Source organism: Protomyctophum bolini (assembly GCF_963924005.1).
Source record: "Protomyctophum bolini genome assembly, chromosome: 17".
NCBI lineage: Eukaryota > Metazoa > Chordata > Actinopteri > Myctophiformes > Myctophidae > Protomyctophum > Protomyctophum bolini.
In genome coordinates, this window is record NC_137878.1 from 29,398,198 (window position 1) to 29,412,681 (window position 14,484).

General features: G+C 42.4%; 1 protein-coding gene across 1 annotated transcript; it reads left to right on the forward strand.

The window, feature by feature from the left end:
• Nucleotides 1-1,438: 1,438 nt before the first annotated feature.
• On the forward strand, nucleotides 1,439-13,600 carry tfap2e (transcription factor AP-2 epsilon; the record flags this gene model as incomplete). The annotated part of the gene is made up of 7 exons (XM_080786731.1): nucleotides 1,439-1,547; nucleotides 3,053-3,499; nucleotides 5,459-5,513; nucleotides 9,109-9,340; nucleotides 11,179-11,297; nucleotides 11,754-11,892; nucleotides 13,339-13,600. Exons 1-7 carry the CDS (start codon nucleotides 1,521-1,523, stop codon nucleotides 13,598-13,600), a joined length of 1,281 nt encoding a protein of 426 aa, XP_080642857.1. The 5' UTR covers nucleotides 1,439-1,520.
• Nucleotides 13,601-14,484: the final 884 nt, after the last annotated feature.

Sequence of the window (14,484 nt, forward strand, 5' to 3'; positions counted from 1 at the left end):
AAATGTGCACTTTGAAAAGAAAAAGAAAATGGTAGGCTGTGTTTTAAGGCAAATGAAAATGTCTGATCAATCAAAAAAATGTATTGACTCGTTTAAGGTCGAAATCAAGTAAATTAAAACTTTAAATAATTTACTAATTGAATATGAGATATTTTACATCGATTTGTGGTAGGCTATATAGCCTACTAAATATGTCTGAAAATGTAGTCTACGAGTATAAGTATAGGCTACGACCGTTAAAATGAACACATTTCTATATCCATGCAGTCAAAACTCTCTTCTATTCTAAAGTTTCTATACCCCCCCCCCCCCCTGGATTATTTCACCTCCCACCCTCATGGTCCCCCCTCCTCCCACCCCAACACCCGTCTTTTTCTTTGTGACTCATACATACTCTCCTGCCTCGTCTCTCAAACTATCTCACTCATCGCTCTACCTTCAGCCTAGCTGTTTCCATCCCACCGCATTAATCCATCTGTTAGTTAGACATCCAAATCCACCACCAGGCTGACACTAAACGCAACCATGCTTTGGAAAGCTCGAACCAAGACTGAACCCTATGGCATGCAGGTAAATGACAGTCCATTTTAATTATGAAAATATTGAGCATTGATCATATATTTACTATAACTGAATGTTGTGCTGAAATACAAAACAGGCTATGCGTGTAAACAAAGTATAGCCTCGAGTCTATATGGGCATTTTTTAGATATAGGCTGAATAGTTTTGTATATAACCTGAGAGTTGCTCAAACTTTATAAATGGGCCTGTTTGTGGCATTGTATAGTGAAGTTGCTGATAATCTGACTGATTCTGAAGATGGGTTGGTTTAATTTTCCATTTAGGGATGGCGGAAGTTTGGATACATTTCCATCTCTAATATTTCATTCAAACTCTCCCTCGCATTTGTCGTCGTCTGTCGTCTGCAAGTTGTGTTTCTCTTTTTAACAATAGAGAAACAGCATTTTTTTTAAACCCACACATATGTTTATTTTTTTCATGTCCAATGTCCATGGTAGGAAATCAGAGAGTTTAAAGTATATGTTCGTTTGCCGAATATCAAAGTTGCTGAAACTGAAAACCATAACTTTTAAAAGGATACCACCATAGCCTAATCAAAGAAAGGTAGCTATATATAGGTGCATGCAATGCATCATGAATGAAGTTCTGGGTGACTGAATGAATATATCTCTTTAAGAGAAGTGTGCCCCTCGACCCCTCCCCTCATTCTGCTGAGCGCGCACTAAACCTATAAGTAGCGCGCATGGAGAACACCGAGGACACTCTCTGACTGTGTGTCGCAGCAGTGTTCGTTTGACGTTTGTCTATTAACAGAACGTGCGTAACCGAGCTAATTTATCTAAGGAGGAAACTAAATGACATCTTGACGTGTTGCTGCATGGACCGTTCAGCAGACAAACGGACATAACCCGGATTACAAGTACAACTCCAAATCGTTTGGGTGCACATCTCTCAGTCCTATATTATAGTTGTGAAATTTGGTGTCCACAGTGCTCCAGATGTTAGTCCACACATATTCAGCCATGGTGAGTCGTTAATTATGAGCTTTCATTGGATCATGTTTCCTATATATTGCCCCGCTATTGGGTCTGCTGTTGTCTTCTTCAATGAAGTTCCACTTAAAACCAAGGGCTCATCGTATGTGACGTTGAATTGACAGTGGCGGCGCCGCTGTTGTCACACTCATCTATATGGGTGTATGCGTAATGTCACAGCGAGGCACATCGCTGACCATCAAACTGTCCGCTGGAATGGTACTTTTATACGGAAAGTCTGCTTGAACCATTGTGACACTTTGGGGGGGAAGATGATAATAATCGTTTTGGAGTTGTGTCTTGTTGCGCTTCAACTTGTATAGGCTATAACAGAATGGGTGCTGACATTTGTTTTGGAATATAAAATAAATACCTGCATAATATAATTAGATATACATTAGCTCTGGTACTAGTAGACAGTTTTTATATATATTATTTCGGTGACGATTAATTTAAAATAATGTGGTGCTTTTATAGTGTCATTCACTGGCCGTCCTTTGTTGGCTGTCAGAGGTAATGGACATTGTTCCACCGTAACATCATTGATTCGGGTGACCCAGCTTTAGAAAATCGAAATTTTGCCAGGGACAGTGCGGAAAGAAATGTAGGCTACTGGGTTATATATTATTAGATGTTTGTTGCGCGGTCCTGCTTAGTTGTGATGCTTTACACACACAAAAAAACTTTGAGGCCAAAAATATTTGGTCAACATTTATTTTGGAGGACTTCGTTTAAAATCCCCTTTAAATCCTATATGTTGAATCTATTTGAAGGCGAGTTTGTTGACACAATTACACATTATTTACAAATGTAGACATAAAATGAATCATGTCCTTTGTGCGTCTAAAGCAGTTTTATATTTACACCCCATCGCGCAGTGGACGGTGGTGACTATGGTGTCGCTTACTGAAAAGTACAGATCTACAATATATAGGCGACAGGCCGGGTTGTCAGCTTGTAGATCTGTTAGTTGTCGGTGGCCGTGACCTTCCTGACACTGTCGCATAGCGAGGGTGCCAAGGGCACTATAGCTGCCATTACGCATCAAGTTCAAACGCTGTTGCGTTTTCTGAGGTGGTGATAAAATAGTTTTAACGGGAATTAATGTTAGCCTGTTCCTTTTATTAATGGTCCAATACTATTTTGTAATGTTTTCGTTATTTGTCCAATATTTACATTGGTATATATATATATATAGCCACGATGATGAGGCTCGTTTGCGTGGGGTTTAAATTACAGTCAGACCATAACGATATTAGTTTTGGTTTATGATATGAGTCTTGTAATAGAATATAGCAGGATGTATGTTTATTCAGATAAAAAATACAGTCTCATTATTTGGATGTGCAGCTGAACTCAAGACTGATTTTGTGTTTTTGTGTTTGTGGTTATATTGTGAAATGGGTGTATATGTGTGTGTGTGTGTGTGTGTGTGTGTGTGCGTGCTTTATAAATATAATTGACTTGACTTGATCAACTTACCTTTGGGCATGCAGGAGCGCGCAGACGGTCTGACCGGCTCGTCGCCGGGCGGCCGTCTCTCCCAGCTGTCCTCCCTCAACCAGTCGGCCTACTCCTCGGCTCCCCCGCTCTGCCACACTCCGGCCTCCGACTTCCAGCCCCCGTATTTCCCCCCTCCGTACCCGCAGTCGTCCCTGTCGTACTCCCAGAGCCAGGACTATTCCCATCTCTCGGACCCCTATCCGACCATCAACTCCATCCACCAGCATCACCAGCAAGCGGCGTGGCACTCGCAGAGGTCGCGGTCCGGCGATGACGGCGGTCTCCTGTCTCAGTCTCACCGGGCTCTGAGCCTCGACCCCCGGCGAGAGTACCCGGGCGTGCCCCGGTTGCTCCACGGCCTCCACGGGGAGGGGGCCGCCGCGCTCGGGGACGGTCCTCTCGGGATGCACCTTGGACATCACGGCCTGGAGGACCTACAGGTGAGTTGGCTTTTGGCGTAGCTTTGTGTCTAGGATCAGATCACCGTGCGTCAGTCACCATTCACACGCACACATGAATAGCTGGAGTCCCCATGGGAACCATGCCATGCATCTTTAGCCTTGACATGATTCGCTCTGCAACCATATTGTTCGATATAATAATTCAGAATCGACTTTATTGCCACATCACATTCACAGGCATTATTAGCTATAAGGTGCAATCAATCTGAATGAGCTTGAGAGGCCTCATATTTACGTAGGTTATAAGGCCCGGAGGCAGTTATGTGCGAAAACGTTTCTCAATTAATTAATGTCATCATTAATTATAGCTATTAAGCTTTTTTAAATAATTATTGTGAACTGAAAGAAAATTGACATCTATTTAGAGAAAGAAATATAGCTTATTGCTCTCATTTTATGCAACTTATAATTTATTTGAAGGGGTTGTTTAAATTGTTAAATTTCAGGATGACTTGTTCATCGGAAATTGCCCGGGTTCATAAAAAAGAGACATTGTTATACCACCATTAAAATGCTCCTGAATGGCGCTATAAGCCAATTCAGTTCCAGTTCAATGGAAAGTTGCCATTGGGCCTTTATCTTACAAGTGTAAATGCCAACAATTAAGGTCAAATAAACGTGAATTATTATTTCCATAAATTCGTTTGGGGGAAGAAAAAACCGTAAATATGCATTAGAAGTCAGCATTTAATTGAGTGGCCTGATGAATAAACAATTTCTGCTTTTCCTTAAGCGTCGGCGGCCGGACTGTGACATCCAGCATGTATCAGACCTCTTTGAAACTATAAAGTAAAAGTGATCTTGTCCAAATGTTAGGTTAGGGTAACCCTTTTGCCTTCTGCAAATTTAGCGGAAAAACTGCAACGTTTCAGCAGCAGGTGCAAATGCAGACGTTTGTTTGTTCGCGGCATCCTGCCCCCTGAAAGAAAAGTCCCCGAGACCAATTGATTGTTCTGGCTATTAATGCAGAGAAACCTGACTGAATCAGCAGGCATGGAGTCATGGCATGTCGCTGCTAAACGCCCCCTCTCTTAACAAGGACCTTTATTTGATTAATGGATTAATATGCCTTGTGTTTGAACTCCTCTTATATGAATTCGCCACAAATGAGACACCACTCGCAACATTGTATCCTTTCTCCATTCAGGACAAATATGTAGCCTGCAAATAGTAATGGTGAGCAAAAAAATAATAAGTGGATTGCTATTACTAGCCATATAATTACTATTTATTATAATACATGTTGTCCATGTAATTTATTATATTTTTGTGAATTATGCAATTTTGAACATTTGTGTCTATAATTTATTCAAACAGGGAAAACATATATTATATAAGGTAAATGTAATGCTTGAATTTATAAAAACAGAATATAAACAAAACTGATAAAAAAGTTTAATTAATAAAGCAACAAACTGCAAAAAATAAAAATGCTTTCACATGCATATTAATGAAGAAGAGTCTATACTTCATTTGGACATTTCTCCTGCTGAAATCTATCTGATAATCCCAGAAACTAATGTGCCTCCAGACAGTTTTGCCTTTTGCATTTTCAGCAGCCCTACAGTATACAGTATTACTATATTATATTTTGTCAGCCATGCACAACAACAACCAATAGTTTCATACATTGCACTCTTGGCCATATAACTCTCACAGGCCCTTGCTTTCAAACTCATTATAAACCCAAATTAATGCAATCAAAATTCAAACTGAACCAGAAATCAAAATGAAACAACACTTCATGCTATCATTGACTCGGGCGTTAATTTCTCATGGCACATGACTGGAGTATATATGGAAGGCTATGGCTGGAACGGAGGCTAAATGGAATGCCTTTAATCACGTCTTGGCCTGCAGAGAGACAGCTTGTGTATTGCTGTAAGGCCAGTGAATAAATGATAGTCAGTGTCTGTGTGCTGTGTGTCCCTGATGCAGGGGATGGAGGAAGGATCAGCCCTGGGCATCCTCGACCACTCAGTCATTAAAAAAGGTAAGGAATGGAAGGGCTATATTGTGTGTGTGTGTGTGTGTGTGTGTGTGTGTGTGTGTGTGTGTGTGTGTGCGTGCGCATGCGTGCGTGTGTGCGCGCGAGAGATTGTACATACAGTACATGCTGAAGGGGGTTGGTGTTTAGGGAAGGGTGCACTCCAACACCAGTCTCTGTCATGTGCGCACACACACACACACACGCACGCACACACACACGCGCGCACGCACGCTATAAATAATTCTGTTTTGCTATTTCATTTGAAGTCAAGAAGTCCTCTAATACTCGGCTGCAGACTTCACCCTAAAGGCAGTCATTCTTAATGAACTGTTCATGGTCATATGAGAGAGAGTAAAGAGAGATTGAGAGAGAGAGAGATAGAGAGAGAGAGAGAGAGAGAGAGAGAGAGAGAGAGAGAGAGAGAGAGAGAGAGAGAGAGAGAGAGGAGGGGGGGATTAGAGTGGAAAGAAGTGGGGCATGGAGCAGGGAGGGGAGTGTGATAAAAGAGGGAGTTGTGGGTAAATTTGCAGAGTAGATCACACTATTATTACCAACTCTTTGAGGCATGAGTTCTTTCCCCCATAAGACACAAGGGTACATTTAGAAAATTCAAAACGGGTATAATGCATCAGTGTGAGAACCTTACTCAGCCCCAGACAGCCAAATCGTCCAGTTAACCAAATGACAGGACGCCTTGGGAACTTATTATACAGTGTGGGAAAAAAGTGAGGCGTTTTATTCCCAAATGAGATATCCACTTATCTATCTGAGTCAAAGTGACACCTGGTTGCTCTTCCAAAAAAAGAAAAAGACTGTTAACACTAAATCAAAGCATGATTGGTCATGAGTTATAAGTCCCTGAAAAATTGTTACTCTATGAATAGAAGCAAAATTCACTGCTGAATTTAAGGTAGGCAATTTAATCCACAAAAAAATAATTACCATTTCTGAACGGAACGCAAGATAGTACACTGTGTGTGTGTGTGTGTGTGTGTGTGTGTGTGTGTGTGTGTGTGTGTGTGTGTGTGTGTGTGTGTGTGTGTGTGTGTGTGCGTGTGTGTGTGTGTGTTGACACATGCGATTAATACCATGTCAGATGTAAATTATTTTGTCAAGTAGTACAAGACATAACAAAACACACAAAAAAGACATGGGTGGGATTGATGATCATCAGAAAGCAGAGATAGGTACGAGTCCAAGAACTGTAAAGGTTTGAATAGATTCTGTCCTACTGTCTTTGTCACTCTGCCAAATATTTCCCCACTAATATTAGCCCCTCAATATTTGAATTGGTACAGAACTAATGCCCTGTTCCCATGCAGCCATTGTATATAGTACCAGATGACATAAATGCTTGTCACAAACATCTCATTCTCATTCTCAAATGAGTCGACTATAATTCTGTTCACCTTTTGCCAAGACAGAGCATACCAATTACAAAAATGTCAGACACAGATTGAAAGGTGTTGAACAAACATAAATAAATGTGAAAGAACATCTAGGAGGAGGGTAAAAGAGGTGTAGACTGAGAGAGAGAGAGAGAGAGAGAGAGAGAGAGAAGTAGACAGGCAGGCAGGCAGGCAGGCAAGGACAGAGACAGACGAAAAGGGTGGGATGGAGAAAAAAAAGATAAATAGTGAGAAATGTAAGGAAGAGTCAGGGAGAGAGTCAAGATATGCGAGAGAGAGAAACAGAAAGAGAAGAGAGAAAGTGAGGCAGAGAGAAATGACAAAAGACAGAATTGACTGGAGGCCCCACTCTTGCTCTGTGGTCTGACTGGCTGCTATGAATGATGGGATTGTGAGAGAGCCCCTCTGTCCGGGAATCTGTGCTGCCTTCAGTCACAGTAGGGCGCCGCGAGCAGGCCCAGCACCGCCCACGGACAAGGAGCGGGGAGCCAGCCACACAGCTGACAGTGGTACAGATAAAACACAAGTATAACTGCACCAGTGACTGGCGGAGAGTGAGGGGAGCACAAAAGAAACAACAGAGTCAAGGGGATCAGAGAATGAGAGGCTGGAAAGAGATTTGATGTTGCATAGAGGCCTAGAGAGAGACACATATACAGAGAGAGACAGAATGAGAGAGCGAAATTGACAGTGAGAAGCACGCATGGCGCGCATGCACAATTCCATTCAGTCTTCTCGTTTGCGAAGAAGATTCCAGCCCACACACACACACACACCACACTACAGACCAATACGGGTCAATGTTTACACTCGTCTTAAGACTTTGCAGCATATAGTGGATAATGAGATAACGGACCTGCACAAGCTATTCTCATGAACACAAATTAACCATTTCATAAAAGCTGATGCAACAAATATTTTTGTCACAGAATAAATACATACATACACAATACAAAGCACTAACAACGACTGAATAACAATTTAAATTCATTAAGTTATTTTGTCTGTTTTTTTGTATATCCTTACAATCCGTAACAAGCATAATTACATTTTAATAATTCAAAATGTGCCTGCTCTTTTTACTACAGTAGTTGTACGTTGCTCCCCAGTGTGTCTGCCTCTCTCTCTCGCACACTCACTCTCACTCACACACACACACACACACACACACACACACACACACACACACACACACACACACACACACACACACACACACACACACACACACACACACACACACACACACACACACACACACACACACACACACACACACACACACACACACACGAAGAAAATTGCACAAAGCGGCAAGAAACTTAATTGTTGTTCAAAAGTTGATCTCAGCAGAAGAAAAGTGGGTGTGAATTGAGCTCTTCCAAGGTGTGAGTGACATAAATCCATGTGAGAAAGTGTCAGTTCAAATGAACCCCGCTGGTTAGACAACAGTATCAACATGTGAGCGTGATCCAGAATTAGAGCTGTTGGCACTGGGGAGAACATGGCACTGAATACATTAGTGAGCACCTATAGATGAGTCTCTATATGTGTCACATATAAATAACAGCCAACGCTGCTGTCCCCGTTGTGTAAACATGCATTGTTCTGGGTTATGTTACCACCTTCAACCCGACCATTATGTCGGACGTGTCAGGTAAACACGTTAAAAAATTGTGGAAATAGTCAAATAGCCGATCTACAAGCTCGGCTCGCAACGCGGCGCTTCATGATGCACTGTGAGCTTGTAGATAGATCGACTATGTTTACCAGCAAATATATAAAATAGGCCTTGTAATATTCATGATGGCCCCTGTCTTCTCTATCTTGATGTTCACATAGTTCCATAGTGACCTATACTGTATGGCTGGTCTGACTCTCAATTCTTAAGTCGCTGCTTTTCTTTGTTTTTAATTATATCAACTACGCTTCTCAATAAAACTCTGTATACAGTTTATGTATCAAGAAACTGTATATTGCTCCACATCAATTCACAATCCCAAACATGTCAGAGACCCTGAAGGCACAGTGTTCATTTAATTCAGAAGTGTATACAGTTTGTATGAAATGGACCTAAAGTACTACTTGCTTGATCAGAAATAATGTCGGCAAATCATCTAAAGTGATTTTCTTTCTCCTCCTCTCCCCTCCTCTCTCCCCTTGTCCCCTGTCATTGTCTCCTACACCAGTTCCCATGCCTTCCAAGTTGAACGGTTCATCCCTGACGGCCCTATCACTCAGTAAAGACGGTCTAGGCATGGGATCGGTCTCAAACCCTGCAGAGGTCTTCTGCTCCGTCCCGGGCCGTCTCTCCCTGCTCAGCTCTACATCCAAGTATAAGGTCACCGTAGGGGAGGTCCAGCGGCGCCTGTCCCCTCCTGAGTGCCTCAACGCATCCCTGCTTGGAGGAGTCCTCCGCAGGTGAGGGGAAACGGGAGACGTGAGGGTGTAACTGTATGTATATCTCTGCTGTCGGGAAGAAACCACCTAAAGGTCCCCACACACCGAGCGCGTTTTTCAGATTTTTAGCTGCGTTTCTCAATCGGTTTTCCGGTGTGCGACCACCTTAACTCCAAAAATGTTCATCTTTCACGAAATGAAGAAAAACTTATATTTGTAAAACAAAGCAATACTGTCTCATCAAAGTTGGTATTGTGACTTTATATATTGTCAATTACTTGCATGAGACGGGGAGAGGTTGTGGAGTTAGCTGCTTTAGAAGTTTAGCAGACAATTTGAGGGTCCAATGGAGTTAAGAGGTTTGGTCAGAACGTAGCACTTTTTAATACTTTTAATTGGTTCAATTTTTTTTTGAACCAACACATAGACGTAAAGGGTGTTCAATAGCATTGATTTATAAAAAAACTAAAAACAAAAACCCTCAAAGATAAGGTTAGGTGGTTTCTCCCCGACAGCATGAGAGTTTATTAGTGTCTATGGCCAGCCTGTGTGTGTGCAAAGATATTATTATCCACTTAAACCCATTGTCTGATTGAGTCCCCCAGGGCTCTATACTAGGCTCCTTCCATTTTCCTCTACAATCTACACCAAACCTTTGCAAACAATAGCCAATCTAAACACTATCATCATCATTTTTCGACCACGGTCGAGATCATGGATTTCACAATACCACGCCAGACTTCCCGGTCCTTCATTGCCACCCCCAGTTTCTGCTTACTGATGCATGTGTCCCTAGCGATGGCATCAGGGAAACAACAGTTTTCTACCTCTGGTCTGCTTTGAGGCAGGATTCCAGAGAAGGGAAGATATAACCTCATGATCAGCTCTGTAGCAGTGGCCGGCAAACAGTGTTCTTGTGGATCAGACTAGTCGGACTAGTCTAAACATGGGGAAGGTTGCCGTATATTAGAGAAGTCGATGGGTGGCTCTTCTCATTAGAAGGCGGGTGTAAGTGCCATCCAGCTGTTTCTCTAATTTCTTTGAAAGTGTCAAAGTCTGTGAGCCATAGAGTAGAATCTAATCTAATCTAAACACAATAGTGTCCCTATTCTGGGCATATGTCATAATGGGCAGATATTCTGCAAATATAGGCAAACATTTGGCGCAAATAGCTGAAAGAAAAAGAGGTTGTAGATCAGCCATTATCGACAAAATGATAAACCTATAGGATAGACCCCTGGGGGACCCTGGTCAATTAAATACTGTATATAGGGTTAAGATATGACTCGTCAGAACTCAAAATGGGTTCTGGGTCAGCATGTGACAAAAGCAGCAATTATAAATTCAATATAAGACACAGCTTCAGATTATAATAATTTTCCAGTTCCAGGTTTTAGTTTTAGAGCACACACTGTTCATATACAACACAGTCTTCCTCCTCAAACACTAATACATTTAATAAATACATAGTAGAGCAATAAGAGTTAGAGAAGATAACACTATACTGCTACAGACAGTGACCATATGGAAACTTCAGCTCCACTTCACATTCAAATCCAGTTGCCATGTAAGCACAAACAAAAACACACACACACACACACACACACACACACACACACACACACACACACACACACACACACACACACACACACACACACACACACAGTATTAGAATTACATTTTACTAGTGCATGTACACATGTACATGCACTAGTAAATAAAGGTAATTCGTAAATAAATACATATAAACTGGCAGGCAAGTATGTGCACGCACGCACGCACACAGCCAGCCACACACGTACACACACACACACAGTCTCCTAAAACTGCTCTCTCTGTTTCCTGTCCCCCCTCAGGGCAAAGTCAAAGAATGGTGGCCGCTGTCTGCGGGAGCGTCTGGAGAAGATTGGCCTCAACCTGCCCGCCGGGCGACGCAAGGCAGCCAACGTCACTCTGCTAACGTCTCTAGTAGAGGGTAGGACACCCCCCCCCCTCCTCTCACACACACACACACATACATACACACACACACACACACACACACACTGAAGATGAGTGACCTCTATACATCTTGACAGCTAGAGACACATAATCACATAGAAATGCACTTGCATGATCAAGCACGAGTAAACACTCAAAGGATGCATGTCTGCATGGACGCACACAACCTTGTACATACATGCACACTGTCACATACGCACACATGTGCGTGCGCACACACACACACACACACACACACACACACACACGCGCAAGTCAAGAATGACAGACAAAACGTATGAAATGCACTCTCACTTTCACTATTACTAGCCTCATTTTACAGACATGACTTGATAAAAGTAATTAGCACTGAGCAATATGTTTGAGAACCACTGACTTTATTCTATCCTGCCATGTTTTCTTCATTTGTTTCTGTATTTTCTTCCTCCAGGCGAGGCTGTCCACCTGGCGAGGGACTTTGGCTACGTGTGTGAGACCGAGTTCCCGGGCCGAGCCACGGCAGAGTACCTGTGCAGGCAGAGCGAGCCAGACCAGCTGCCCACCAGACGCAGCATGCTGCTGGCCACCAAGTACGTGCCTCATCTTAAACACATTCTGACCTGAGATCAGATTCTAAAAATGTCTTCTACATCCCGACAGTTTTCTGAAAAAGCTATGTTTCTATGTCAGTGGTTCTTCGATTTTTCAAAAATAGCAGACCTACAAGCTCGTAGCGCGCCACTCGGTGGCGCGCTATGAGCTTGTAGATCTGCTATTTTGTGATGTCACTGATCACATGACTGCAAGTTCTAGGCTACATAGAAGTCGGGGGACCTTTTTATTATTTCCATACAACAACTCTAAGTCAAATTAATGACTCAATGTTGAAAATGACTGGTATGACTGGACTTTAAGACCTGAGGGCCGATTCTTCAAATGCCTTCTTCTCACAAGAGAGCTTGTAGATCTGCTATTTTTGCCAAATGTTCCCCTACTATGACATGCTTAGAATATGTTGTTAACTATAAATAAGCTTTGTTTGTATTCGGGGCCAGAGGGGAGGAGGGTGCAGCATGGCTTGAGGGGGTGGCAAGGATCATGTGATATGGTCACTTGGTCAGTGTCAATGAGGGCTGTTAAAAGTGAAAAGTTTGAAAACATCACCAATCCAGTGTCGGAGAAAAAAGGTTTTCAAATAATAACCTGGATTTGGTTTCAAAACGGCATAATTTAATTAATATGTGGTGCAAATAATTGTAAAACTACAGCAAATTCTCTTGTTTTAACCACTAGGGATGAACGATTTGAGGGAAAATATCTAATTGTGATGTTTCAGACCAATACTCTGATCTGACTGATTGCTGATGTGCAATTACATTATTAAATAGGTCCAAAACTGTTTACACTTTAAAATACCCATGTTGTATGTTTAGCCCTTTGGCTACTAGTCAGGAATACTTTACATTACTACTGACAAAGTATACAGTTTTCTATTGTTATTTTTGAATAATTACCATATTTCTCCAGGCAATATTCAGATCCCAATTATGAAGTAATGGACATCGTAATGTAATTTGTACTTAAAAAGAAGCTTTTCTCCAGGCACTACTTTTTAGAAAGACTTATTTCTAATCAATCCACGCCTTCAACTGTATTAAAACACAGTAGGCTACCTAAGTAGAATAGCTAGTAATGTAATTTGCATTCCATACTGAAATCAATTGAACCTAATGGCTTCTTGTAATGTAATACAAATTCTATACTTTGAGCTAAAGTAAATTAAATTGTATTTGGTATACATAAATGGGTGAATATCAGTATACTTTATTCATGGCTCAAACTTCACCTAAAACATAGAATACCATTTCTTTTCACTTTACCAGAAGTACTGTAATAGAAACTATTTTTATTGTTGTTTTGGACTTCCAAGCCTCTGTGATTTGTAAATTGCAGCAGTTCATATTGTCTTATGATGAACTATTCAGCCTACTACCCTACTAAGCACCCTCTCCCTGCTTCCTTCCTCTCTCTCTTAGGGAGATCTGTAAGGAGTTTCTGGACCTCATGTCACAGGACCGTTCTCCACTGGGCGCCAGCAGACCCACGCCGTGCCTGGAGCCAGGCGTCCAGGCCAGCCTCACTCACTTCAGCATGCTCACGCATGGCTTTGGCACCCCGGCCATCTGTGCCGCGCTCTCTGCCTTCCAGAGCTACCTGATGGAAGCCATCAAAATGCTGGACAAGGGAGAGGGCGGAGGGAAGAGCCACCACGAGAAGGAACTGAAGCACCGCAAATAAGGAGGTCGATGAAATGGACAGACGTAGAGGTCAACATCAAGGAGGGACGGAAAAGTCGCGAGACAGGAGGGGACAAGCAGACACGTGTCCCTCTGTGTCATCGTGTCTGCCCTCCTTTGATTTCTTTCTAAAGGAAAAAGACAGACCTTTGCCTCCCAGAGCCCCTGCTGCCTCTTGCTGTTGAGAGACAGAGAGCAGGGAAGTATGTTTTTTGTGCTGTTATGTCAGCCCTTCCCTCGCTCAAAAATGACGCATGGACCTCTGTCAATAGCCAGTTTGTGTGATGGCATATACTGTACCACCCTGTGGGCAAAAAAAAAGACTCTTCGGGATGAATTTCTACGTATGGCTATGTTTTTCTGTTTCATTTTTGTTGTTCCATATGGTATTTTGACCTGTGTTCTCACAACCCCTTCCTTTACTCATACACACACTTTGAACTGAGCGCGACCGGGAGCTCTCAGTGCGTGAGAAGCCATATCCAAGACGACGAGTCAAAAACATGTTCTTTGCTCCTCTGGAACGTTGGAAGAGTTCTAACTCAGAGGTTCTCAACCTGTGGGTCGGGACCCCGTCCACGAGAGGGTTTTTTAATAGCTAGAAAAGGAAATGAAAAAGTGTGAAAATAGACGATCTACAAGGCGTTATTTTCACAATATTTATCTGTGGGAACTGAGTCAAACTATATACATGCCTCAATTCCAAGTGCTTGTCAGGGTGGGGGGGGGATCCCCAGTTCTAATATGATTATTCTGGGCGGGGTCGCGGCCTGAAAAGGTTGAGAAGCACTGTTTTAACTCCACCCCACTGGATGAGCAGTGAAGTGGGTAAATGGTTTTCTAGTTATAAATTATGTGGGAGGGGGGTTGGAGTCAAAGGCAGCT